This window comes from Salmo salar, chromosome 13 (genome assembly GCF_965601325.2).
Source record: "Salmo salar chromosome 13, fSalSal1, whole genome shotgun sequence".
NCBI classification, from domain to species: domain Eukaryota; kingdom Metazoa; phylum Chordata; class Actinopteri; order Salmoniformes; family Salmonidae; genus Salmo; species Salmo salar.
Window position 1 is genome coordinate 80,722,953 of NC_138303.1, and position 26,307 is coordinate 80,749,259.

Below are 26,307 nucleotides of genomic sequence, written 5' to 3' on the forward strand. Positions count from 1 at the left end.
GCTCAGCTGTAATCAGTCTGGTATATACGAGGCTACTATACCCCTTATCCATACAAATCCCAATTGGTTTGTTTTTTTGACTCCATTTCTGAGTGGTTACGGATGCATTTAGACCAACTCTATTTTACTTCTATGTGATAGTAAATGTGTGGTGTAAATGAACTTTAACCGGATATGGAGGGAAGCCCATGGATATGCAGTGTTTATTTGTGCACAGAGGAAGATTGATCTCTTGTATCTTCGCCTGTTCGGAATAAAACTGTACTTTCACTAAAATCCAATGTCATGTATTTTCTCTTGCATACTTCTGACACCTGAACATATTCATGCATAAGACTGCAAGACATTATTTATTGTAAAAATCTAGGCCTATGGACGATGGTCTGCTTTTGTGTGTAGACAGGCCTGTATACAGATGTATCTATATATTATTTGAACTCAGAAAAATGTGATTCCAATGTATACAAATAGTGCCGTTTTTTTTACTAAAATGTTTTTTAAGTCATGGTCCAAATCGGGATTGTTACAGGATCTGCATTTTTTTTAAATAGTCTGTCAACAAGAAAAAAATATTTGTGATTCAGGCAGATAGTAGTCCGCAAGGATGATGAAAGCATTGACAGTCCCGGTCCTGGAGACCCGATTGTGCAGGGTTTTATTCTAGCCCAGTTCTAACCTGATTCAACATCAGTGTGCGCTGGCACTAGATAGTGTTCACTGGAACAAAGTCCTTCAACCCTGTAGAATAATAAGAGGGAAAAAGCGTTATAGACTTTTGTAAAACAGTTGCTAAAAGATAACGTATTAATATTGTTCCTTTATTCAACCATGATTTTGTTTGGCTGTCATCCAGGGGGGTAGAGGAGCACTCTGACAAAAAGTGCACGCGGAGCGCCCGAATGCATGCTAGTAATGCTAGTGCTAGCTACTCCTAGGCACTCTGCTAGCTAGCGGTGGTGGCTGAACATTTTGCCCACATTTGCCCATATAGCCTTTAATGTTGAAATAGTCACTTATGTACATTATTGTGATCACATTGGAAATATTTATCTGAACGTTGAATTACTTTGTACAGACAGATTCGTAAGAATGAGACTGTCAGAGTTCGCGAGCTAGCTACGTTAGCTAACTGTTAGGAGAAATACGGATACAGCGAATGCATACGAGTGGTTGTTGTGTTACGTGAGTGAGAGGTTTGACGTCCTAAAGGCTACATTCCTTCGTTGAAACATCTCTAAAGAAGGTAATGTTACATTTATACCGGTGACGTGATTTATTATCGATTAATGGTAACATGTATATTTAAAGAACCACCGTCAGACATACTAGGCAAGCTTATCTAGCTGTAGCTGACTGAGCTAACTAGCAAGGTAGCTAACTAGCTACTAGTTATGTTAACATCAGCCCATATTGCCATTTTTTTTATCGTGAAATCATGTTAATGTAAACTAGTTTAACTAACTATGTAAGCTCCCTGCTCTTAAAATCATCAGGAAGTGTTTCATGATCATGTTGTAACGTTAGCTAGCTAAGAAGTCTGCACAAAGCGAGTTTAGCTTAGCTAGTAGGCTTGTTAGCAATGCCTTTTATTCACAGCCTGTTCCTGAATAAGTCGCTAACTTGCTGATAAACTAAGGATGCTAAATTATTTTTGTGCACATGACTGCATAGAAAACACTAACATTGAAGCTCCAAATCCAAAGCAACATAAACTTCTGAAGCAAGTTAATTGAATGCCAAGCTACAAATAGTTCAACTTTAATTTGGAGCATCAGGACAGCATCAACTAGAAACCTCACTCTGTCCAGTCTCTCAGGTGTGGACCCAGAGTACCAGCAGAGATGTCAGAAAGTGCAGGGCTGCAGTTTGTCAGCCCATATGCCTTTGAGGCCATGCAGAAAGTGGATGTGGTGCGTCTGGCTGCCCTGAGTGACCCAGAGCTGAGGCTGCTGCTGCCCTGCCTGGTTCGGATGGCTCTGTGTGCCCCAGCCGACCAGAGCCAGTCCTGGGCCCAGGACAAGAAGCTCATCCTGCGCCTGCTCTCCGGGGTGGAGGCTGTCAACTCCATTGTGGCCCTCCTGTCTGTCGATTTCCATGCTTTGGAGCAGGATGCCAGGAAGGAGCAGCAACTCAGGTAAAACCTTTGAATGATCTCAGAGACACTAGTTAACTGTATTATTACACTCAAGGACACTCAACTCAAGTAAACAACTCATACAGATCGAGTAGATGTGTTTGGTTAGTAATATGACTAACCTCATATTTAGCTTTTTGTAAAAAAAACTTGGAGAATCAAAATCAAATACATATTTTTTGTCTCTCCCTTTTGTTCAGCAGCATAAAGAGTTTGTTCAGCATGTTGTGTGGATGGTAGGGTCAGGACCAGTAATGCAATATTTTTTTCCATTGCAAAAATTTAAAACATGAAGTAGACAACTCTTTTGTCCTTTAAAAATCTGCTGTATGTACAATATTGTGTGCTATAGCTTGGAAAATAAATACATGTGACTGGATGACAACATAATGATTTGTTTTCAACATTAGGGCTATTTTCCTAAATAAGATAAATCCGCTTCGTGTTTTCTTTCCTTGCCATGATACCAACAAGTATCGCAATATTAGTATTGCGATACTGGTGTTGTCCCAGCCTTAGTGGATCGGAGATACTGATTGTTCTGGTGTGGTGGTGTCCCCTCTGACAGGCACAAGGCGGGTGGCTCTAATGGAGAGAGCATCCTGGTGTCTCAGCTGCAGCATGGCCTCACCCTGGAGTTTGAACACAGTGACCCTCTCAGGAGACTCAGGCTGGCACTCAGTGAACTACTGGCCATCATGAACAAGGTAACAGTCATCTCACTGCTTCCCACGTGGTTAGTTTAACATGTGTATGGCGCTTTTCCAGGTCCTCAAAGCACTTTACCAGGCAAGGGGGAAGCTCACCACCAATGGGTAGCGCCCAACTGAATCACGTGGCCCTGCCTTTAGCAAGCGTACAGTTTATCATACTCAATTTTGTATTTGTGTGTTGTTAATTTGGCTGTGTTTTGTCTTACAGGTGGCTGATTCCAATGGGGAATGGTTCCTGAAGTCCTCTGAGCTATTTGAGAGCCCTGTTTACCTGGAAGAAGTTGCAGATGTTCTCTGTATACTTCAAGCAGGTACTCGCATCAATAGAAAATACCTCATTATGTGGAAATGACCCTGTTTTCTAAAACATACCTATTTGAGAATCAGCAATTTCTCTGATTTTTGATTTGGAAGCTGAAGCTTTTCTCAGATCAAATAACTGGTTTTGCACGGAACCCCCAAGTTTGATGTCTGCAGTCTCTCTCCCCCCCTTGTCCTCAGAGTTGCCCTCTCTGCTGCCCATCATAGATGTGGCAGAGGCTTTGCTGCATGTGAGAAACGGTGACTGGTTTCTGTGCCTGCTGGTTGCCAACGTCCCTGACAGCTTTAATGAAGGTAGGGTGAAAGATGCAAAATAATGTCTATGAAAATTAACAATAAATATATATTCTGTGTTTGGACTGTTCACAGTATGTTGCACAAATTGTTTAGCTTTACCATGCCTGTACTACTAATTATAAGACCGCATTAGTTGATTAGCTGGTTTTATTGAGCCTGCAGCCCACATATGTTTGGCAAGCTGATCCTAGTCTATAGGTGGAGTATATTTAATCTAATAGAATAATCAGTGTCTGTATAGATCCCATTGTAATTCTAAGCAGATAATTATTGACATTGGCTGCCTATTCCACATTTCTTCACCCAGTTAGGTATTTCCCCTTGTAATTGGACAATGTTTCAGCCCCAGAGGTAGGACTAGATTAATGTGTTCTCCTTATAATATAGATGATGAGTATAATTGTCTTGCTACTGGCCCAGAGTGTGTGTGTTCTCTGCTTTGAGAGACACGTTATGAAGATCTAGCCCTGCTAGCAGCCTCTCTGGTGCCTTCTTATCACCCAGGGGGTCAGGCCTGAGTCAATAGCTTATTTGCGTTAGCGAGGCCAGCGAGAAGGAAGCAGTCAGTCAGCAGACATTACATAGCGCTGAACATTAGTGAATCCTCATGGCTTGCTATTGGAATTGGCCTCTTTCATATAAATGGGCGGGAAATGGGCCCTGTCTCGAGGCATAACTTTGCCCAGCATATTTACTTTTTCCATTCCTTTACCTAGATTTGTGTGTATTAGGTATATGTTGTGAAATTGTTAGATATTGTCGGAGCTAGAAACACAAGCATTTTGCTACACCCGCAATAGGATCTGCTAAACGCGTGTATGTGACCAATACAATTTGATTTGAACATGAAGAGGTAACTAACTTGGTCTCCTTGAGTCTTTTATGGCTTATGCAATTCTTCGTAGGTAGGCGAGATGGAAGATAAAAAATAGTTTCAGTTAGTCCTGAGCAATTAACCGAAATCGTTATTTCTTGGGGTTATTAAACAACTAATTGACCGACGTCGGTTCAATTACTTGAATAACATTTACTTATGTTTTTGTGAGCTCAACGTGCCGTTTCTCAAGAGAAATCAAATCATTCATGAGATAAATAACTATGTGGGACGTTTGGAAGATGTCGTCTTCATTAGACAAATATAAAACTTAGTTCTGCGCAGAAACGTGGTAATTGACTACGATGAGCATAATCCATTGCGTATGTTCATTACTGCCACGGTCAGAGGCAGATGCACACAGACCATGAGAGCGGAATGACACCACCAAGACGAAAGAAATAGAGTTCGTGAGGTAGCTCTACCAGATTGATCGTTAAAGTAGTTGATAATAAGCAGTCTTGAAAGTATGCCTTATCTACTTTGAAGAACTAGTACAATTATTTTGTCAGCCAGCTAGCTACTACTAGCCTAGCTAAATAGTATGACTCATTCAATAGGGAGCACAGAGATAAAGGGCCCCAAAGCGCACACATTCCTGGAACGCGCCTCTTTTCAGTTTGCTGCGACTAACGAGCTGCAAAAAACACTCAAACTGGACCATTTTATCTCCATCTCTTCATTCAAAGATTCAATCATGGACACTCTTACTGACAGTTGTGGCTGCTTCACGTGATGTATTGTTGTCTCTACCTTCTTGCCCTTTGTGCTGTTGTCTGTGCCCAATAATGTTTGTACCCTGTTTTGTGCTGCTACCATGTTGTTGTGTTGCTACCATGCTGTTTTCATGTGTTACTGCCATGCTATGTTGTCTAAGGTCTCTCTTTATGTAGTAGTGTGGTGTGTCTCTTGTCGTGATGTGTGTGTTGTCCTATATATATCTATGCACTCACACTCTGTCGGAGCTAGAAACACAAGCATTTCGCTACACCCGCAATAACATCTGTTAAACAAGTATATGTGACCAACACAATTTGAACATTAAGAGGTAACTAACTTGGTCTCCTTGAGTCTTTTATGGCTTATGCAATTCTTCATAAGTAGGGGAGATGGAAGCTAAAATAGTTTGTTAGCTAATGACTGCCTACAATGACGGCCTACCAAAAGGCAAAAGCCCTCCTGCGGGGATGAGTCATCCCCGCAGGAGGGATTTTGCCTTTTGGTAGGCCGTCATTGTAAATAAGAATTTGTTCTTAACTGACTTGCCTAGTTAAATGAATAAAATAAAAGATGGTTGGCTGGTGGGAGGAGCTATAGGAGGACAGGCTCATTGTAACGGCTGGAATGGAATCAATGGAACTGTATCAAACATGGAAACAACATGTTTGACTCGGTTCCAATCATTCCAGTCCATCCATTACAATGAGCCTGTCCTCCTATAGCTCCTCCCACCAGCCTCCACTGTTGTCTGGCTGGCTGGCTGCTACTGCCTGAGTACCACTGAACACGCAGATTGGCAAGTGTTTTTCTGTTGGTCATTAGAAAAACAAGATTTCAGTCTTGGTGTGTTTCCTGACTGATTCCGCATTTGGTTAATAATGTTTGTCCCCCGTGAGACACTGTAGTCACGGAAGCCTACGTCACTTCCTCAAAATTCCCAGAATGAATATAAGATGACAAATGTAGATGTTTCTGCCAAGGATGTTTTAGTTGCGCAATTGTTCATCTTAGGTGTTTGGTGCAGTATTTCTCAAGTAAAAGAATGTTCAACATGTTGTCTTATGTAAATGAAGTTGGACTGCTGGACAGGCCTGTCTCAATGTCTATGCTATTGGATAGAGAACTCACCGCAGCTGTTCACCCAATGTTAGTGGGCAAACGGACATTGTCAAATCAAAACCCAACCTTCATTTACCCATTGTGATGCACAGATGTTCCAAACTCTGTTTTAGACAAGACTGACTTTATGGCACAAATTATCCTATTTACACTTTGTAGTAAAATATGACACGAGAATAACTGTTTCTGACTCATATCGATGCCACATAGGCCATTCAAAGGGATTTGTTTCTTTTTAAGGAATGAAAAATAATAGTCATCAAATAAGTAATATACAGAACTGAAATGTTTGATTTTAAAGTCGGTAATGTGAATATGTTATGGCTAATAAGTGATAAGCCGTAATGGGCATTAACTACCATAATGGGGCTCTAATTGTTTTATTTTGTGTTACAGCATTCCACCCACTCTGTCAGCAAAAAAGGCAGGTGATGGCTGAGGGAAGCTCTAAAATAATGTTACATATTTTTTATTGAACAAACGAACCACAGCCGAACCGACCTCAAACAGCACTAATCGCTCAGCACTAGTTTCAGTGCATGTCAGTCTGTTGGCCATAAACATTTAGTCTTTTAAACTGTCAGCTACAGGGAATAACCAGTCAAAAAGAGAAGCCCTGTTAAAGTGCATGTGCTTTTGAGAGCTATTCGATCTTATTTACAGGCAAATAAATGAGTAATGATTCCATGCTTCATTGGATTTCTGTAAGCAGTCCGTCTACTATGGCATAATGCACTGCTACAGGTGAAGCAAACAGAGAGAGAAAATGCTCTGGTGGGACAAAGAACAATTGTTACAGATCCTTGAGAGAAGGTTAAAAACATGGAACAATGGCTCGTGTTCATGCATCTTTCATATCTTATTAATAACAACAAATTATTTGAATAACCCAAACATGAAAATGTATTATCAAAATCAAATTTCCTCAGTCAAATCCCATTATTCCATAACTTTTTTTATTTGTACGGATTTCATACAGATGTATTTGTAAAATAGTATTTTGATAAGAAAATGTAACACATCCTCTGAAAAGAACAACCGTTCTCCGCATAACATGTAACTGATATCTGTGGTGTGTTCAGTGTGCAGGGGCCTGATAAAGAATGGGGAGCGTCAGGATGAGGAGAGCATGGGAGGGAGACGCAGGACAGAGGCCCTGAGACAGCTGTGTCAGATGAACCCCTCCCAGGCACTCAACATCAGAGCCATGGTGGTGAGTCCATCTCTCTTATGGCTTTTTCACACTGTCGTACTGACATGAACCATTTATCCTTTCCAGCAACTAGGGCGGATTTGTAACCGGGCCAGCATAGTACAGCTCGGCTCTTAAACCGTAGGTAGAGCTGTGCAAATGCCACTGCTGTTTGCTGCCCTGATGAAAACTGTCATGCTGTCCTGTCCACTGTGTGTTTGTCCTCCCCAGGTGGAGGAGTGTCACCTGCCAGGTCTGGGTGTGGCCCTGACCCTGGACTATAAGCCTGACACGGCCGATGATGCAGTCAGCCCTCTGGTGTCCTACGTCAGTGGGCTGCTGCTGGGCACCAATGGGAAAGTACGCACCTGGTTCAGCATGTTCATACGCAACGGACAACAGGTGAGGAACACTGCCTACAGTGAGATTTGAATTATACAAATGTACATTCTGCTCCTCAAACACACACACACTCTCTTACAAAACTCCCCTCCCTCAGAGGAAGCGTGAGAGCAGTTCAGTGCTGTGGCAGATGCGTAGGCAGCTGTTGTTGGAGCTGGTGGCCATCTTGCCCCGGTCACGCAGCACCCACGAGCCCAACGACAGTGTGGAGGACGCAGAGAGCAGCTCTGGGTACTCTGGTCTCCGGGAGGAGCACGTGGTGAAGGCCTCCGCCCTGCTCAGACTCTACTGTGCCCTCATGGGCATCGCTGGACTCAGGTAGGTGACACCGAGGAGGAGGAGAGGGAGGGGAGATCAGTTGGGATAGCACTGATGGTCTCTGATAGTTCCACTGTTTGAAATGTTCATGAATTATTTTCATGAGGGAGGGGTTTGTACCTTGGGTGATTTTATTATTAGAATTTTTTTTAAAGGATGTAATTAACCTTTGGAAGATTGCTGTGTGTTTGTGTCATGTTGAAGTAATGTGTGTCTTTCCCCCGTTGACAGGCCCACTGATGAGGAGGCAGAGCAGCTCCTCCAGCTCATGACCAGTCGACCCCCGGCCACTCCAGCTGGGGTTCGATTTGTTTCTCTGTCCTTCTGTAAACTACTGGCCTTCCCCACACTCGTCAGGTAGGACCATGAGCAACATCTTTATATGAATTTGATGTATAAAAACACACGTCAGGAAAAAATGACACTGACGTGTTCAACATTAAATGGTTGGGAGGAGAGGGCAATACTAGTCAGGGCTTAACATGAACTTTTTTAGCCACTTGTCCTTTGGACAAGAAGGACAGATTTAAAAAAATTTAAATTAAAAAAATAATAAGTAATACTTTTAAAAATGTTAAATGGTCTATAACACAATTTTAAAACGCATTGCTATCTTTTTTTTTACCATAGAGAATCAGACAGAAATGAAGGCTACACTCTGCCTATTGGTCTCAAAAAGTCTCAAAATACAACACTCCCCTTTAAAGGCTCTCCTGGAGGATAGTTGGCCACTCTTGTTAGCCTATAAAATATTACAACATTAGTCTACAATTACAACCAAATACTTTTTCATCTCTTTATAAAATACTTCCCTCTAGGGATCCAAAATTAATACAAACACTGCACGTAATTGTATTTTTTTAAAGCAATGAGGTTGATTCAACCGATCAGACCGTTTAGCTTAAAATGTTGTTCAACTTTTATTTCTTCATATTATAAGCTGAACAATGTGCACATGGCTGTAGGGTACGTGCCAATGTTCCAACAATGCAATTTGCGGGAAAACACCGTTCTCAAAAGCGCATGGCACGTGCAAGTGGTTTCATGTGACAGAGATGAAAATATCCATTACAAATGAAGAATGAGGGGAGCTCTAAAGATGTATCAACTAGCATGGGTGACTAATATGGCTAAAATGTATGTCTTTGGCTGCTGGACAATAAAATAATGTTGATTTTGAAAACCAATAGAACATGAGAAAAATGCTGGTTTCAATCAATTAATTGTTTCTAAAATAATTCCCTCAACATTTCTGTGGTTGTATTTTGGCTAGGCTACTTTAAAACAAGGTAAGACATGCTTCATAAAATGACATAAAACGTCTAGGTTTTAAACAATTACGTTTATGGTTAAACCGTTTTGAAATGCTCACCGCCTCCACTCAGATTCAAGGTGGGTGATGTGCAGTGCTCAACAGGCACGGCCCTTAACTCTTCAGTCTTGTGACCATTTGATCTGAAGTAACGTGCCTCCTTTGTTGACCGAATCAGGCCTTTAGGTGTTAATGTTAATTATCCTTCGTTATATTTGTCAAACATGACTGTTCAGCCTATATTTATATAATTAAAAGTAATTCAAGTTTGGATACATTTTCTGGAACATCCCTCATGTCAACATCGGTTTGGACATGAGGCTGTAGCTAATATGCGCGTAGGCATTTTTATTTATGTGTGTAATTGTTTGAAATTGTGATTTAACAACTTAAATCTATTATTCTTGTCTGACTTTTTAAAACTTGTCCTGGACAAGAGGACAAGCGTTAATGTCGAGCTCTGCTAGTATAAAAAACACACAAATGAACACAGTACAAAGTATTCACAGCTCTGATCTAATGTGTCAATGTGACAGTGAAAGGCTAACAGTAGTCTTTGTATCTACTACCAAGCAGATGGCAGAAAGATTCTCGCTGGGTTAACAGAGCCAGATTAAACAGGTGGCTTCTCTAGAGTGTTATACTGAGTGGTATCTGTGGCTACATGACGGTGTTTTGTGATATTGTGTCTCTCCTGCAGCACCCCGGAGCAGGAGCAGCTGATGGTGATGTGGCTCAGCTGGATGATCAAAGAAGAGGAGTACTTTGAGAGGTGAGGATGGTGACTTGGTCCTTATGTGATGATAGACATTATCAGACCTGGGTTCAAACAGTATGTGTTTTCTTTCATATACTTTAGCTTTCCTTGATTGCGGTTCAATCGGTGCAATCATTTCACACGATATGGGCATTTCATTAGCAAAACTCCAAAATGGTCATGATGACATGAGTCATGCATGTCTCTCGACATTCAGTAATTGTCTTCCAGTTAAACAGGCTCAGAATTTAACAATGTCTGACAAAGAAGTGCCCTGAGTGTTCTTTTTCATGCCCCCAGTTCCAGTCAGAGTTCCCTGTATTTCTGTAGTAGGAGAAAGGCTGAGGCCAGACAGAGCTCGTCTCAAAACAAACAGTGCAGGGATGCGAGGCAGGGTGGGTGGTGATGGATGAGGGGAGGAGTTGGGCTGGAAGGGGGAACAAACCCGGGAGGCCCCGACAGGCTTTTAAAAATGTAATAAGCTCTTCATTGAACCATGAGTTATCACTGCAGCAGCCCAACTCCCCCTCTGGGATGGTAAATGAGTGTTGGCCGGCGCCGTGGAGGGGACACTAGGCCGGAGGAGGGGGGTGTCTAATATAGCTGGGCATAATCATTTTATTAAAGCGCTGTCCTCTAAGATGCATTGTAAGCCGCTGGTTTAAATCTCTCTCTCTCTCTCCTCTGTCTCTCCTGACCCCCTTTTTTTCTCTCTCTCCCTCTCTCACACACTCTTATGTTGTACAGTGCTGCAGGGGTCGCCGCTTCCTTCGGAGAGATGCTATTACTGGTTGCCATGTATTTCCATAGCAACCAGCTCAGCGCCATCATCGAGCTGGTCTGCTCCACTTTGGGGATGAAGGTAAGGTGGAGGGATCGATAGTCCAGTCAGAGGGAGAGTGGCTAACTGTTTTACTTCCTCCACTTCAGCTATGCAGGGATCCTACAAACAGAGAGGGCTGCCTGCTGATACACTGACTGTTGTGTTCAGTTATTTTTGCTGTCATTTCATTTCTCAGAGAAAGAGGGTGCAATGTAATTTGGTTGTATTGAATTTTATTCTCACCTTAGGCTGTCTGCACTGTATCCATTCTGCTTTTGTCATGTAGAATTTCTGTTATCCAATATGAATAGAGTGGAATTATTAACTGCCAGGTTCATTCATTGCCCTCAGGATGTTTTCACTAGGTACTGGCTGCAATAAAAGCAACTCTCTTGGTTGATACCAGTCTAACTGATCCTTCTGTAAATGATACCAGTCTAAACTGATCTCTTGGTAAATGCCACCCTTTCTTCCCTGCAGATTGCAATTAAGCCCAGCTCTCTGAGCAAAATGAAGACCATCTTTACCCAGGAGATTTTCACTGAGCAGGTACTTCAGCCACATATACACTTGTCCACAGTTAGCCTAATCTTTTTAGATGGCATATTTCTTTATGATTTACATGTTGTTTATTTGCTATACAGTGCCATATTATTTCAGTAATTTAATCATTTACCTATTTCAACTTGTTTCATTCTTCATTTATTTTTATTTTTTTGGACTGATTTGATCCTCCATCCGTAGTATTGGCCAGGTGTATTGAAACTGTATTGATTTTTGTCGAGGTGGTCACTGCCCACGCTGTGCGGGTGGCGGTTACCAACAACCTGAGTGCCAACATCACAGGCTTCCTGCCCATCCACTGTATCTACCAGCTGCTCCGCAGCAGAGCCTTCACCAAGCACAAGGTCTCCATCAAGGTAGGCCGTTCTCCAGTCTGTGGTTCTGTTATTGGCCTCGTGCCTTTTCTGTTCATTCATGGCTCCATCTACTGGTTACTTCCAATGAATGAGGGTTGTGGCTTTGGTGAGCAGCATGGTGAATTCCACTTGCTATAAAAGGAGATGTGGGAAAGAGCACTTACACCTGATAAATAGTTTAACTGTTTACTGGTACAATAGTCTATACAACAAATGCATATTAATATTCACATTAATACTGTTGAATTCCATGTCTCCAATAGGACTGGATCTACAGGCAGCTGTGTGAGACATCCACCCCACTCCACACCCAGCTGCTGCCCCTCATCGATGTGTACATCAACTCCATCCTGACCCCAGCCTCCAAGGCCAACCCTGAGGCCACCAACCAGCCAATCACTGAGCAGGAGATCCTCACCGTCTACCAAGGCTCCACTGCAGGGGTGAATGAGTTATTAAACACGCACGTAACACACACACACACACACACACACACACACACACACACACACACACACACACACACACACACACACACACCCACCCACATGGGGTAAGGTTTTCTACAGACTGGGGTGGGTTTTCCTCTTACTTTTTACCTAGCCTTTGCTCCTTTCATATTTATTTTGATCCTGACAAACTCCCCAGTCCCTGTCAGTGACAAGAATACCCATAACATGATGCTGCCACCACAAAACTTGAACATACATGGGGTTTTCACCCAAACCTGTAGTTTTTAATTTAGGCCAAAAAGTTAATTCCTTTGTCGTGCAGTATTACCTAACGGCCTTGTTGCCAACAGAATATATATTTTTTTTTTTTAAATTTTGACACAGGCTTCATTCTTTTCATTTAGTCATACAGGCCAATGTGGACTGAATGCATTGTTGTTGATCCTCTTAGTTTTCAAGTATTGTGGTGGCAGCATCATGTTATGGGTATGATTGTCACTAGCAGGGACTGGGGAGTTTGTCAGCATCAAAATAAATATAGTAGCAAACGCCCAGGTAAAAAGAGGAAAACCCACTGTCTTTTCCTGTAAACCTAACCTAGTTAAATAAAGGTTAAATAAACATTTAAAAAAATAATCTTGGGATAGTTTTATTTTTCAGCGGGACAATTACATTTCATTGGTAAAGACACCGAATGGCTTACCAAGAGGTGCTGAATGGTCCAGTCACAGTCCTTATGTAAATCTTGTAAATCAGAGACAAGGTTTGAATGTTGCTTTCCATCAATGATTCCCAACCAAATGTATTGAGTTTGAGCAATTTATACAAAAACAATAGATTTATGTTGCCCTCAGAGTAGTGCAAGGTTGCTAGAATCTTATTTAAAATGATCCACAGCTATAATAGCCCCTGTCGGTATTCGATAGAACGTGACCTTTTGTTGTCTGCTTGTTTTAGTCAATTGCAAAACTACATTTAAGAAAAGTACAATACGTCTAAAAATGACTTTTCCTGACCATTCTCACTACTTAGAAAAATGTAATATTGTAGGCCTGCGTGAGTGCTAGCTAGCTACCGACCGGAACAGCTAGCCAATACCAACAACACAAACAAACGGACTATACAGCTACAAGTAGTGAGTGGAGTTAAACGGACTATACTGAACAAGTTAAAAGTCTTACCTGTGATGAAATGTTTTCCACACACATAGCTACGTGTAGCCTACTTGAACACAGCGTCCCCACATTTCCCACTCCCACACCAAATAGCCTGAAGCCACAGGGATCTTCTTGCAGGCTCCATTTCCCTACATGGGAGCATTTCGAACTGTAGGTTGGGACTTTTAACCTGGTTACGTGTACATTGAAGAATACAGCAGCTTTTCGGCGTGTTTTGTAATTTCTGTATAATTGATGACGAAGTTGGCTCTTATTTTACAATGGTGGCCAGTAGGAAAGAGTGTTTGGGGAAAAACAATCTATGGGTGGGGTCAAGGGAATTTCTGATTATTATGTGAATATCGAGTATGGCTGCCATAGGTGCTTCCACTAAGTGTTAACCCAGGGGTCTTTATTAATTTGGAAAATGTTCTATAAAATAAATGTCACTTTGAAAATGTGGAGTAGGTTGTGTAGATCGGTTGGAGAAAAAAATCGAATTGAATCCATTTTTATATTTAATTTTAAGGCAGTGAAATGTGGAGACAGTGCAAGGGGTCAAAACCCCTTCCATCAACGGCTAATTAATATGAGAAAAACATGTCAAACAGATCAAACTAGCTCTATTAACAGCCCAAATATATAAATGTATCCATCCCCTCGCATGCTGTAAAATATAGATTGCTCAAACAGGTTGTACATGCTTTGGAGATAAACAAGGTTTGACACAATCACTGGATGGTGCAGATTTAAAAGCAAGCAGCGATACAAAGCCACCATGTAAAATATTCACGTTAAATGGTAGTTGGTCCGTTTCAATTAATCTGACCATTCGTTATGTTTAGAGGCCATTGGGAGTAAATTGCCTTTAATATCATTATAGTCTCCCTGGTCTATTGGGATGTCTGCAGCCACTGACATAATATTTAACGATGTCATACATCAGCAACGCCGTATTCATGTCCTGTCATCCACTTTGTTCTTTTATTCCGCCTTGGTTGCCCTAGAAGGTCAGAGAGGGGGTCATTTGTCGCTAGTAGCCCATTGGCCCTGCAGTGTAGAACACACTGTGGTGACCTGCCCCTGACCTCTCCTCGTCTCTGTCTCTCCATGCTCTCTCTTCCCTCTCTTTCTCTCCTCCTCTATCTCACTCTCTATCGGTCTCCCCCCGATCTCGCTCTCTCTTTCTCCATCTCTCTCTGGCAGGGAGAGGGTGGTCGAGCGGTGCGTTCCAGATACAGCATCACCACACAGCTCCTCATCCTCTACTATATTCTGTCCTATGAGGAGGCTCTCCTGTCCAACACTAAACAACTGGGTATGTATCCTACACGATCTCCTCCTGGGTATGTACCATGGGGATCCCCTAGTAAAACCATAGTGTATGTTACTCCTGAACGTCATTCATTCAGCCACTCTTGGCTTCTCTCCTAGCTACCCTGTTGCTGCTTTTTCTTCTCCTCCACTCAGGCACTTTCATTGTCTTCTCCATTGAAGAAGGTATACTGTGTTTGGAATGGGCAGAGAGAGAGTGTCAGGGAACCAAGAGAAAAGGCAGGCTTTGTCCTCTGTTGTTAAGCTACTAGGAAACTGTGTGTTGCTATGGGGGATTCCTTTCTCCCCTCCTGGCTTGGCTGGCTTGGCTTTCTCTCAAGCTTCCATTTATTCTCAATAGCCAGCCAAGTATAATGTCCAGGGGAGGTGTTACCTACTGGACTGAAGGACATGGCAAAGTCAGTATTTCTTGGATGATAAGGTCTTCCCACCCTTCATTAGTCCTCATTTACGTCTGTGTTAGTTTATACATATGCTCCCCTCTTAATTGTTGTGCTGCTGCACCCTTCAAGCAGGAATAATGATGCCCATCAGCATTGTTATTGAAGCCATTTCAGTGAAGAATCACCCCACTCTGGTAGTACTCACGCAGGGTGTTTTTAAGTAGACAGCAGGGCCAAATCAACCTCTCCTCTCTCCTCAGCTCTGATGCAGAGGAAGCCCAAGTCGTACTCTGCCATACTCATGGACCAGATCCCCATCAAATACCTCATCACCCAGGCCCAGGGCCTGCAACAGGAGTTGGGGGGTAAGTACATCAAATGTACAGGGTATCCCTAAGTACTTATTACAGTAAGTAGGGGTTGGAGTGTCTTTGAATTGAATCGGTCATATGTAATGCCCCATCAACATAGATTCTGTGTATATGCAAAGTGCACCCAGATCATTTAGGGAGTCAAAGTGTATAATTTGTAACTTAAAATGTAATTTATTATATTTTTTTACCAGATAATTGTTAATGTTATGAAAGCAACTAGCCTACTGATTAACCTACTACACTTTCTCTTTTGGTGCTCCAGGAAGTTTAGGTAGGCACCCATTTGCCAGGTAGCCAGTGTTTAGTGTAGGCTACCATCAACCTAATGCAAGCCATTCTTACCTGCTAATTTGTAACACTGTGTGTATAACTTATTTCAGTGTATTAGCCTTCTTTAGGGTCAGCGTTCTTTTACTTTGCTTGTTTTAATGTCATGTCTTTTGACTCCTCTCCTTTCCTCCCCCCCTCCCCAGGCCTCCACTCGGCCTTGCTGCGGCTGCTGGCCACTAACTACCCCCACCTGTGTATGGTGGAGGACTGGGTGTGTGAGGAGGAGGTGACAGGAACCCTGCCTCTGCTCCGGAGGATGCTGCTCACCTCTAACACCTGCAGATACTCCCAGACACAACTCCACGACGGTGAGACTGGGGAGGTTGAGGGGAATTGTGGGGAATGGGGTTTAGGGTGGAGAGAGAACACTTTTGGGAATGGTGAGTTTACATCAGATTTTATGGGACTAGTTGTTGAAGAAGCCCTGTAAGAGGCCAATAAAGAGTAATGTGCAGTGTTGGGCTTTGGGAAGGTAGTTGGGACTCAACAGAGAAGAGTAGTTCTAGACTCCGTAATAGTGAGTGGGATAAACACAGGGTCATGTGATGAAAAGTGTGTTGTTATCCTGCAGTAAGGGCTTCAGTGTCAGATTATCATGCTGCTATTGGCCTCTAATAGAGAGATGGAGCCCCCTGGTAGATCATCATGGCTGCATCCCAAATGGCACCCTTTTCCCTAAATATGCACTACTTTTGTAGGGCATAGGGTGCCATTTGAGACACAAATACTTTCTCTGTCAGGGAATCAGACTTACTACTGCTGCATAGCTCCAAGGCACTGCTAACCTAATCTCATCTGTAAAACTACATCTGATTTAGGAGGGAAATAATCTATCTACACGCAAATTTAATCCAATATTCTCCCCATCAAAAACAAAATACATATTCTTTGTAAGAAAATCTTTAAATTTGAATCGTAACCTGGAGCTTGTTTCTTGGTTATGTAAGTAATTTCACTAGTGTGCCGTTTTTGAAACGAAGAGAAAGAGAAGGCCCAGAGGCGACCGTCTCCTGGATTACAGTGGACACAGAGGGGGAAGGAGAGGAGGGATCCTACACTGCAGCAAAACAGAGGCTTGGTGGTGTTCAGTAGAGCCTGGGATGCAAGCAGTGCTTTTATGTCATAGTGATATTAACAGCCTCTGTTGTTGGGGAGGTTGACCTTTTAAGTGAATCAGCTGCAGAACAGAACAGAGCAGAAGAGAGAGGAGTTGAAACTAGAGAGGTGTGTATACTCTCCCTCTCGCTTTCTCTTGCTTTTTTCCCTTTCTACCCATGCCATCTGCTCCCTCCATCCACATTGATGTGAAATAAGTGGACAGGTGAAAGCAAGCCTCACGATTGACCTCTGCTATATCACCTTCAGGCTGTCCTGTGGTTTCAGATCAGTGGAGTGGAAGGAAAGGAGACTAGATTGGCTTGATACAATCTATTAACACTCTGGGCCAGTTTCCCAAACCCAGAGTAATTTTAGGCCTGGACTACACATCTCCATTGAAAGTGCTTTTTAGTCCAGGACTAGGTTTGATCTGTGTCTGGGAAACCAACCCTAAATAAACCGTCTTAAAGGGGCAGTCTAGGATTTGTACATTTTTATTTTTGGACTTCTAAATGAAATATAAGAGGTTTAATTTCTCCAGCCCCATCCCTCAGCGGTAGGGCTGCATGATATGGGCAAAAAATCTAATCACTAATTATTTTATTTATTTTGCACTAAATATTGCGATTTGACTTCCGATATTTAAAAAAACACTTGGATGAACTGTTGAAATCATATATAATAATTATTCTAATTATGTGGTTGGAATACAGTGTTTGGAATGACAACGAATGAAAAAGACAGGTAGGAGTAGTGACAGGGTAGGAACCTAAATATTGGTCATTTTTCCAGGGAACCCTAGTTAGATTTGAATAGCTGTTACATTCAGACAAAGATTTTAGAATATGCTTCACTATTCCTCTCTGATTCAGAACATGCTGTAGCACAAACATGTTGATCTACACCACCACTGTATTAGAGCTACAGTTTGTTAGCCAGATTTGCCCTATCTCAGTCAGTGCATTTAGCTAGCTAGTTAGTGTTAGCAATTAGCATTAGCAGCTAACGGCCCAAAAAATTGGGCACATGCAGCTTGCTAAGACTAACTAACTAGCATTTGCTGATGGCAAGATAAACAAACTAATAGTAAAATAAATAAAAATTGATTTATTTTTAAGAAGCAAAGTATGCAGCATCGTTGTTGTTTGGATTCTGTTGAGGGTGAATCTACAGCGAGGAGAACTGCTGCCTGCTTGAGTGAGTGACAGGGGGCGGGACTTGGTTTGTGTGGAAAAGCATCCTAGAGGGAGAAACTACAATCGGAGTAAACTATGATAACAGATGTTACAGGTGGCTGAATGGTGTTTCAAAATATTGCCAAAAATATGGATCTCTTGCGATGTGGATAAGCAATTTTTATGTAAATTCGATAATTGTTCAGCCATACTCAGCAGTTTACCAAAACAAGTTCCTGGGTGTCCGCTTTTAAGTTTTTTCGAATCCAGGATCGGCCCTTTTAAGACTCCACTCTCTAACTAAAAGCTTTTTCTTCTCTTCCCTCACTCCCAGCCTTCCAGAAGGTTCCCTCCAGTGGTCCCAGACTTATGAGGATGCTGGACCACCTGACCCTGCTGTCAGCTGGAGATCTGATCCCCTACGCCGAGGCTCTGACGGGTAGCATGGGTCTGCTACTGGGCCCCAGTGTCCCCCGACGCATCCCCCAGACCCTCAACAAGCTCTGGATGGTCCTCAACACTGTCATGCCCCGCAGGTCAGCAATATTATAGAGAGGAAGGGCTTGTTTGCTGGATGTCGCGACCAGAGATGGGGTTCATGTTCAATTCCATTTCTGTGTCTTCACTGGTGGTGATAAGGGGGTGGACCCTCAGTGCCCCAGTGTTTCCAGGGGCACAGAGCTACAGTCAGCAGGAGCAGGCAGGCGGACCAATCAATCCCCGCATGCACGGATAGCTACTCTGTAATGAGGACACGACAGCTCAGGGCAGGAAAAAGGGAGGGGACTCTCCAGGGTTTGGGACATAATGGATTGTTTTCCTCCCCCTCCTCATCCCCTCTTCAACTGTCTGTGATGGTATTGAATGGTGCTGTGCAGAGGGAGGCCTGTGGGGAGGAAGGAGTGATAAAGCTGGAAGGGAGCGCTGGTGTTGGAGTGTCGGCCTCTCACAGGAACCATTTGATTAATGTCATACAGTCTGCAGGAGGGAACACAGACAACAGACTCTGGGTGAAGAGAACTGGAGGAGAGCTGCTTCTCTGTCTGAAAGGACAGCTTGTCCTTGCTTGACTGCATCATTAGAATTTTCAATGGGAAAATGAAAGGTGTTAGCAATTTAATAGATTTGATCATCACAAAATAGATCTGCTGCTACTGGATAGCTAGTAATAACATAATCCCTATAAAGAAACCTTGTGACTATGTTTAGAAGTCCACAGCATAGTGAAACATTCTGCAACAGAAAATGTGTGTTGGACAAGTTCAGGTAATTCATCAGTGGGGCACTTTGTCTGAAAACATTTTCTCCCCACTGACCATGGCCCTGCTCTCTTTCCTCCATGTTTTACTCCAGGCTGTGGGTGATGACGGTGAATGCCCTGCAGCCCTCAGTGAAGATGCTGAGGCAGCAGAGGTATATTCAGAATGACCTGATGGTTGACCCCCTCATTGTGCTGCGCTGTGACCAAAGGGTCTACAGGTAGGCTACAGCACATGGTTATCTTTACTGTTGCACCTTTTGCTTTGCGTACGGTCTGAAACAAGTTTCAAGGGTCAGGAAAACAGATTGCCAACTGTCTATAGCTGGAATGTGCAGAGACACACACACACACAAGTGTACTGTGGGAGACATTTTGATCAAATTTGGGCGGGAGAAGGGCTCAAGATATTTTAATCCCAATGTATTGTTTTGCAATTGTACACTTGTACACTTTGTAAAACACACAATGAAGCCTACATCATTATGTGAGTAAATAACATCTTTGTGTCCCTTCCTCAGGTGTCCCCCTCTGATGGACATTGTCCTCCACATGCTGAATGGCTACCTCCTGGCCTCCAAGGCCTACCTCAACTCCCACCTGAAGGAAACAGCAGACTTCGACCGGCAGAGCCAGACCATCTCTAACCTGGGCCTGGGACAGGCTGGACAGCCAGACACCCCAGAGGTCACCAGAGAGGAGCTGAAGAACGCACTGCTGGCCGCTCAGGTAACACAGTGGGAGAGACACCCACTCATACATACTCTTTCACACAGCTGTACTATACTTGGGAGGACTTTTTGGGGACCAACAATGGATTCACATTCAAAATCCTATTTTCCCTAAACCTAAATCTAATCCAAACTCTAAAAATAGCCTTTTTGCAAGTGAGGACCGGCAAAATGTTCTCACTTATCAGAATTTTAGTTGGTTTACTATTCTTCTGAGGACTTCTGGTACTCACAAGTATAGTAAAACGTGTCCACACACATAGAGTGTATAGTACGTCAGTCATTTCAGTTGTAGGTAGAATCTCACATTACGTCTCTGTCTTGTTCATCTCTCTGACTCCAGGACAGTGCTGCAGTCCAGATCCTGCTGGAGGTGTGTCTGCCCACCTCAGAGGTGCAGACTGGGCCCCTAGGGGCTGGGGGCGACGCTGAGAGCCTGCTCCAGAGCATGAGGGCTGCGCCCGGGCCCATCAAACAGGAAGAGGGGGCCAGGAGAGCGGAAGGGGAAGGCGAGCCGGATGGGGGGTTACTCAGTGACCTGAGGGAGGTGCAGTGTCTCATCTGCTGTCTGTTGCACCAGATGTTCATCGCTGACCCCAACATTGCCAAACTGGTGCACTTCCAGGTGAACACTGTTCTACTACGTACAATAGATGTTTTTTTCAAAATTCCAAACGGACCCCTAGCCCCTTTGTCGATAAGGCTTCAAGGTCTGAAAGTGTCAATACAGATGTGATCCCGTCATGGCAGCATTTAGTCATAACCAACAGTATAACAAAATGGCGTCTACAGGCTGAGATTATGAATGTGTCCTCCCGTGTGCCACAGAAGAGCTGTTGTCAGTGATCAGTATGTGAGTCGTGAGAGGGGAAGGAATGTCCTGCAGCCTGAATGACTGCAGCAGTCCCAGTAGTAGGAGGCTGCCATATGTTTCACTTCATCAACACAATCCTGCCCCTCTGTCGCAGTAATCCTGCCTGCTTGGATCCGCTGCGGCTACCTTGTGTGTTTACATCACAAGACAGAAGCTCAGTCAAAGCTACTACTTACCCTCTGCTTTTCACTCCTCTTTTTACTTTCATTCCATTCTGTCTCCTTTCTTCTCTCACCTTCTGTCTCAGGGTTACCCTCAAGCTCTGCTACCCCTGACCGTGGCTGGCATCCCTTCCATCCATATCTGCCTGGACTTCATCCCAGAGCTGCTGGCCCAGCCCCAGCTGGAGAAACAGGTGAGCCCTCCTGTGTCCTCATCTGGCATGCAAGCCCACAAAGCTGAGCAAGATTAGCCCTGTACCTTTGTCAGTGTTTTACATCAATTTGTTTCCAGGCCTGTTTAAGCAACATTTCTACTGAAACCTGTCTCTCAGGACAGAAAGTACTGGCATTACTATGGTTCTTGACTCCCTCTACAGATCTTTGCCATCCAGCTGCTGTCCCACCTGTGTACCCAGTACGCCCTGCCCAAGTCCCTCAGCGTGGCCCGCCTGGCCGTCAGCGTCATGGCCACGCTGCTCACAGGTCATCTCTCTCGCTTTATCCATCTATCACTCTCCACCTCCCCCGTCTCTACCCTGTCATTGTTGGCCCTCTTTTTGCTCCCCTTACTGCATCATGTCTTACTGGCAGTGTCTCCCTGTCTATGTACTCTGGTATGTTAGTGCCATCTCCTGGTGGGTCTCTGTTAGTGCAGCATTGTCATCACTCATAACAGCCTTTTCCCCTGTTAGGTCTAGGTACAGCTTGTTCTAGCCTCCTTGCTGTTCATGATGTTTATCTCTATCGCTCTCCCTCAGTGCTGACCCGTGCCAAGCGTTTCTCCTTCTTCATGCCTACCCTGCCGTGCCTGGTGGCGTTCTGCCAGGCCTTCCCTCCACTCTACGATGACGTGGCGACCCTGCTGGTGCAGGTGGGACAGGTCTGTGCCTCCGACGTGTCCACCAAGACCAGGGACATCGACCCGCTCATCACCAGTAAGTGTGTGTGTGTGTGTGTTGAAAGGGAACACTGCCTCTACCTCGCTCTCTAACCAAGGGGCATGAATTGAGGAGGAAACTGAAGAGGAAAGTATTGGAGGGCAGTGGAAGTTGATAAAAACCAATGTGTCTCGGCCCTTAGCCATCAGCCTTTATCACGGTTAGTGTAATAAAATGTGTTTTTGTGTGCTTTGGAATATACTAGAGAACTCATTCTAATTGCAATGCTCCCATAGTCTTTTTTTCAGTAGTGTTGGATCTAATTTTATAGGAAAAGACCATGTACAGATTTACTCATTAGTGTAACTGCATTGGAGATGTGGTCGATTCCACCTAAATTTCAGTCAGTTCAGGCACTACTGTATGTCCAATTCATCTGCCAGGAATTGAATCGAAGTTGACCCGAACACTGAACAAGAGATGAGCATTTATAAAGGTGCATCAATAGCAGTACAGTCTAACATCCCTCTTCTCTCTCCTGTACCCCTCCTTCCCTCCCTCAGGGCTGCAGTACCTGAAGGAGAAGCCCCAGGAGGTGTTGGTTCCAGGAGGGGACAAGTCCAAGCTGAGCCTTCCCCAGAGGGCAGCAGAGGACCTGGGTGGTGCCGACCCGGATGTCCAGCTCTGCTACCGGATTGAAGCCACCTTCATGGACATCATCAGCACCAGCCAACACGGACTATAGACACAGAGACTTGCAGGTGTGCAGGTGGAGGGAGCACTGGGGCTGGGTTGTACGTTTAGATATGAGTGTTATTTTTAATGTGTATGTTGTAGTGTGCGATGTCTGTATTTTGTAGGTAATGAAAGATACAATATTCTGTAGGTCTGTTTTCTTGACCATTGTAAAAATATTTTTCTAAGCTGACTTCTTTCTCAGCAAAAAAAAAAAGTTTTTTTGAAATGATCAGGTAACCTTGAATTATGTAGTGTTTTTGTATTGTACATCTTGTTTGTATTAAAAAAAACTTAAACTTAGACTCATCGATATGACATTGCCACAAGCAGCAGGATCAACTGCAGACATTGCAAATGAGCGCAATGCAAGACTATGCACTCACAACAGTTGCGCTCCACTCTGCTGCAACGTTGGCTGCTATTAGAAACACTGATATGTGAATGCTTCCATACTAGGTTACTGCTTGGAATGGAAAACGCTGCCAACTAACCTGGTATTGGTGATACTCTCTTCGTTCTCGATTCTGGAGCACAGTTATCTTATAAATGTCCAGTTACAGATGGTTCTACAAACACTAAAGAACTCCGAAATATAGTAAATCCATATTTTGTATCGATTGAGAAATGCCTTTTGCTTGTGTGTAGATCTTTGTTTTGGTCGCATTGTGTGATGTGCTGTCGTCTACTTCTACACGTGGCGGAATCGCATAGAAACACTAGTTCTGGGAAATGTTAATGTGTGGCAGCTATAATGGCAAGGAACCTTGCGCAGTACAAAACATGGATTTACACATTTTCTGCGTTCTCGCTCGTGTTTGTGCACTGAACAAAAATATAAACGCAACATGCAACAATTTCAAAGATTTTACTGATTTACAGTTTATATATGGAAATCTGTCAATTGAAAAAATCATTAGGCCTTAATCTATGGCTTTCATATTACTGGGAATACAAATATGTATCAGTTGGTCTGAGTGAGCCTCAGGATCTCGTCACGGTATCACGTAGTTTATGCCTGCCCCTACCATAACCCCACCACCACCATGGGGCACTCTGTTCACAACTTTGACATCAGCAAACCACATGATGACATACACGCTGTCTGCCATCTGCCCGGTACCACCAGGATTAATCCGTGAAGAGCACACTTCTCCAGCGTGCCAGTGGCCATCGATGGTGAGCATTTGCCCACTGAAGTTGGTACGATGCCGAACTGCAAGCAGGTCAAGACCCTGGTGAGGACGACGAGCAAGCATATGAGTATCCCTGAGACGGTTCGACAGTTTGGGAAGAAATTCTTCAATTGTGCAAACCCGCTGTCCGGGTGGCTGGTCTTAAGACGATCTCGCAGATGAAGATGCCAAAAGTGAAGGTCCTGGGCTGGCGTGGTTACATGTGGTCTGCGGTTGTGAGGCCGGTTGGATGTCCTGCCAAATTCTCTAAAACGATGTTGGCTTATGGTAGAGAAATTAACATTAAATACTCTTGCAACAGTTCTGGTGACATTCTTGCATGCAAATTGCACGCTCCCTCAACTCTGGCATTGTGTTGTGTGACAACTTCACATTTTAGTGGCCTTTTATTGTCCCTGAAATAAGCTTTTTCTGCGTATGGAGAATGTCTAGGATCTTTTATTTCAGCTCATATTTTGGTTCAGTGTAGAAGCTCCTGGACACTGACATTTATAAGAACTGTTTCCCCTGAACCGAGAACGAATAAAGTATCTCCAAATGCAGGTTAGTTGAAAAATCTTTTGCTATTTTTATAGGTACACCTGTAATGTCCATTTTATATAACCAAAGGTATTTGGCTATATCACATTACCTGGCTTACAAACTAGCAACTGTAATGTGATCGCTGTAGGACCAAAACAGAGGAGAGGTTTAGCTTCGCGGATATCCCAATACTGTAGTTTAATTCTAACTTGACCTTTTAAAGGAAGCCACGTACATGATTTTATGAAAGCAATGCATTGAGGTTTTTTGTAATTTAATAAAAATTACCTCAGATTTCATGTGTTTGTTATCTGGTTACATTTGACTGTTGCTTATTTTTCTTATATTTTGCCTATTGTATAGTTAATGGTATTCCAATGGACACATGCTTCACTGGGACATTAGAATCACAGTCCTTTTCCAGCCTGGTAGTTAATTTCTCTCACCTGGTGAACCAGGTCTAAACCAGTCCCTGATTTTAAATAGGTGTTTCAGCCCTCCAGGACCAGAGTTTCCAAACTATGCAGTAGAGCAATTCCTGTTGGAGAGGTCCAGTGGTTTTGACCCCCAGGGGCCTGTCATGCCAAGCCAGAGAGGAGGGGGAGTAGAGAGGATGAAAGTGAGAAAGAAATGATAAAAGTGAGAGAGGGAGGGAGAGGTGGGAAGAGAGTGGAAGACCGAGAAACAGAAAGACAGCACTGCAAATGTACTTGGACTAGAGTATTTCAACAACTCTTTTCCAACTTGTTAGGCAATCATGCCTACAGGGGAAGAATGGCCAGCCACACAGGAGGGTGATTTTTACTAAGGAGGAGAAGGAGGCCGTGCTGACCGAGATGCATGCTGGCCATTTCGGAGTGAAGCACATGATTGCCAAAATCAACCTACTCTTCTTCTGACGGGGAATTGTCAAGGAGGTGAACAGCTGGGCAAGTGAAATAACCTTTTGTTTATCAATCACATTCTATTATATCTGAAATTATTATGATTTCAATTAATATATCAGAGAGCACACAATGTTTCAATTTGTCACTTTTTGCTTAAAGGTAAGTACCCTGTCTAGCCTGCCAGAAGTTTGAGAGGGTGACTGTGGCGCCGGAGTTGAAGTCCATCAAAGTTGTGACACTAACCATGATCGCTTAGTGTCCCAATTCAAATTTTGCCCTGATAAGTTGTTTTCTAATGGTTGCTTTATTCTACCACAGCAGAGTTCAATATTATAGTGTGTGTGTGTGTGTGTGTGTCGTCAGTCAGTATCCTTACAAATATGAAAACCTGCATACTGTATGACACAGATACGGGTAAGAATAAAGTAATCTTCTCTCTAACACTTTAAATGTTAAGGGTGGACCTCATTGGACCACTTTAAATGTTAGGGGTGGACTTCATTGGATCACTTTAAATGTTAGGGGTGGACTTCATTGGATCACTTTAAATGTTAGGGGTGGACTTCATTTAACCACTTTTAACATTAGGGTGCTTGGAACCAATAATAGATTTTCATTTTGTATGATTACTTTCAAGGACGAGACTGGCGAGGCCACCTCGAGGCGATGATGGACATCTTCAACACCCATGGTTATCTTGAGTGACCGAGTTCATGAGCACTGGAACAAGGTACGGATGTTATAAGTTATATTCTGTCACCAATGGTTTTTAAAATTTATTTTTTACAATTTGTTTTTGTTTTTCCATGGTACATAATCAGACATATTTCAGTGTCTTACATTGTCAATAGATATCACT

At 43.3% G+C, this 26,307-nt stretch overlaps 1 protein-coding gene across 2 annotated transcripts; it reads left to right on the forward strand.

The window, feature by feature from the left end:
• Positions 1 to 661: 661 nt before the first annotated feature.
• Positions 662 to 23,146, forward strand: ints2 (integrator complex subunit 2). Of its 2 annotated transcripts, none has more exons than XM_014137883.3 (25): positions 662 to 1,243; positions 1,809 to 2,134; positions 2,703 to 2,841; positions 3,056 to 3,158; positions 3,349 to 3,462; positions 7,261 to 7,391; positions 7,602 to 7,772; positions 7,870 to 8,090; positions 8,322 to 8,447; positions 10,103 to 10,174; positions 10,907 to 11,021; positions 11,463 to 11,531; positions 11,768 to 11,902; positions 12,166 to 12,345; positions 14,718 to 14,829; positions 15,490 to 15,594; positions 16,077 to 16,241; positions 18,541 to 18,742; positions 19,560 to 19,685; positions 19,986 to 20,193; positions 20,539 to 20,820; positions 21,317 to 21,424; positions 21,608 to 21,713; positions 21,989 to 22,165; positions 22,672 to 23,146. In XM_014137883.3, the coding sequence occupies exons 2-25, from the start codon at positions 1,842 to 1,844 to the stop codon at positions 22,851 to 22,853; spliced, it is 3,642 nt and encodes a 1,213-aa protein (XP_013993358.1). In that variant the 5' UTR covers positions 662 to 1,243; positions 1,809 to 1,841; the 3' UTR covers positions 22,854 to 23,146. The 2 variants fall into 2 exon arrangements, with proteins under 2 accessions (XP_013993358.1, XP_013993359.1); XM_014137884.3 differs by having other exon boundaries at positions 1,817 to 2,134.
• Positions 23,147 to 26,307: the final 3,161 nt, after the last annotated feature.

Excerpts from the sequence above, each read along its gene's own strand:
- ints2 (XM_014137883.3), top strand. The coding sequence starts at position 1,842 with ATGTCAGAAAGTGCAGGGCTGCAGTTTGTCAGCCCATATGCCTTTGAG. Across the intron at positions 7,392-7,601 it reads TCAACATCAGAGCCATGGTG|GTGGAGGAGTGTCACCTGCC; the intron begins GTGAGTCCATCT and ends TGTCCTCCCCAG. Across the intron at positions 14,830-15,489 it reads GTCCAACACTAAACAACTGG|CTCTGATGCAGAGGAAGCCC; the intron begins GTATGTATCCTA and ends CTCTCTCCTCAG.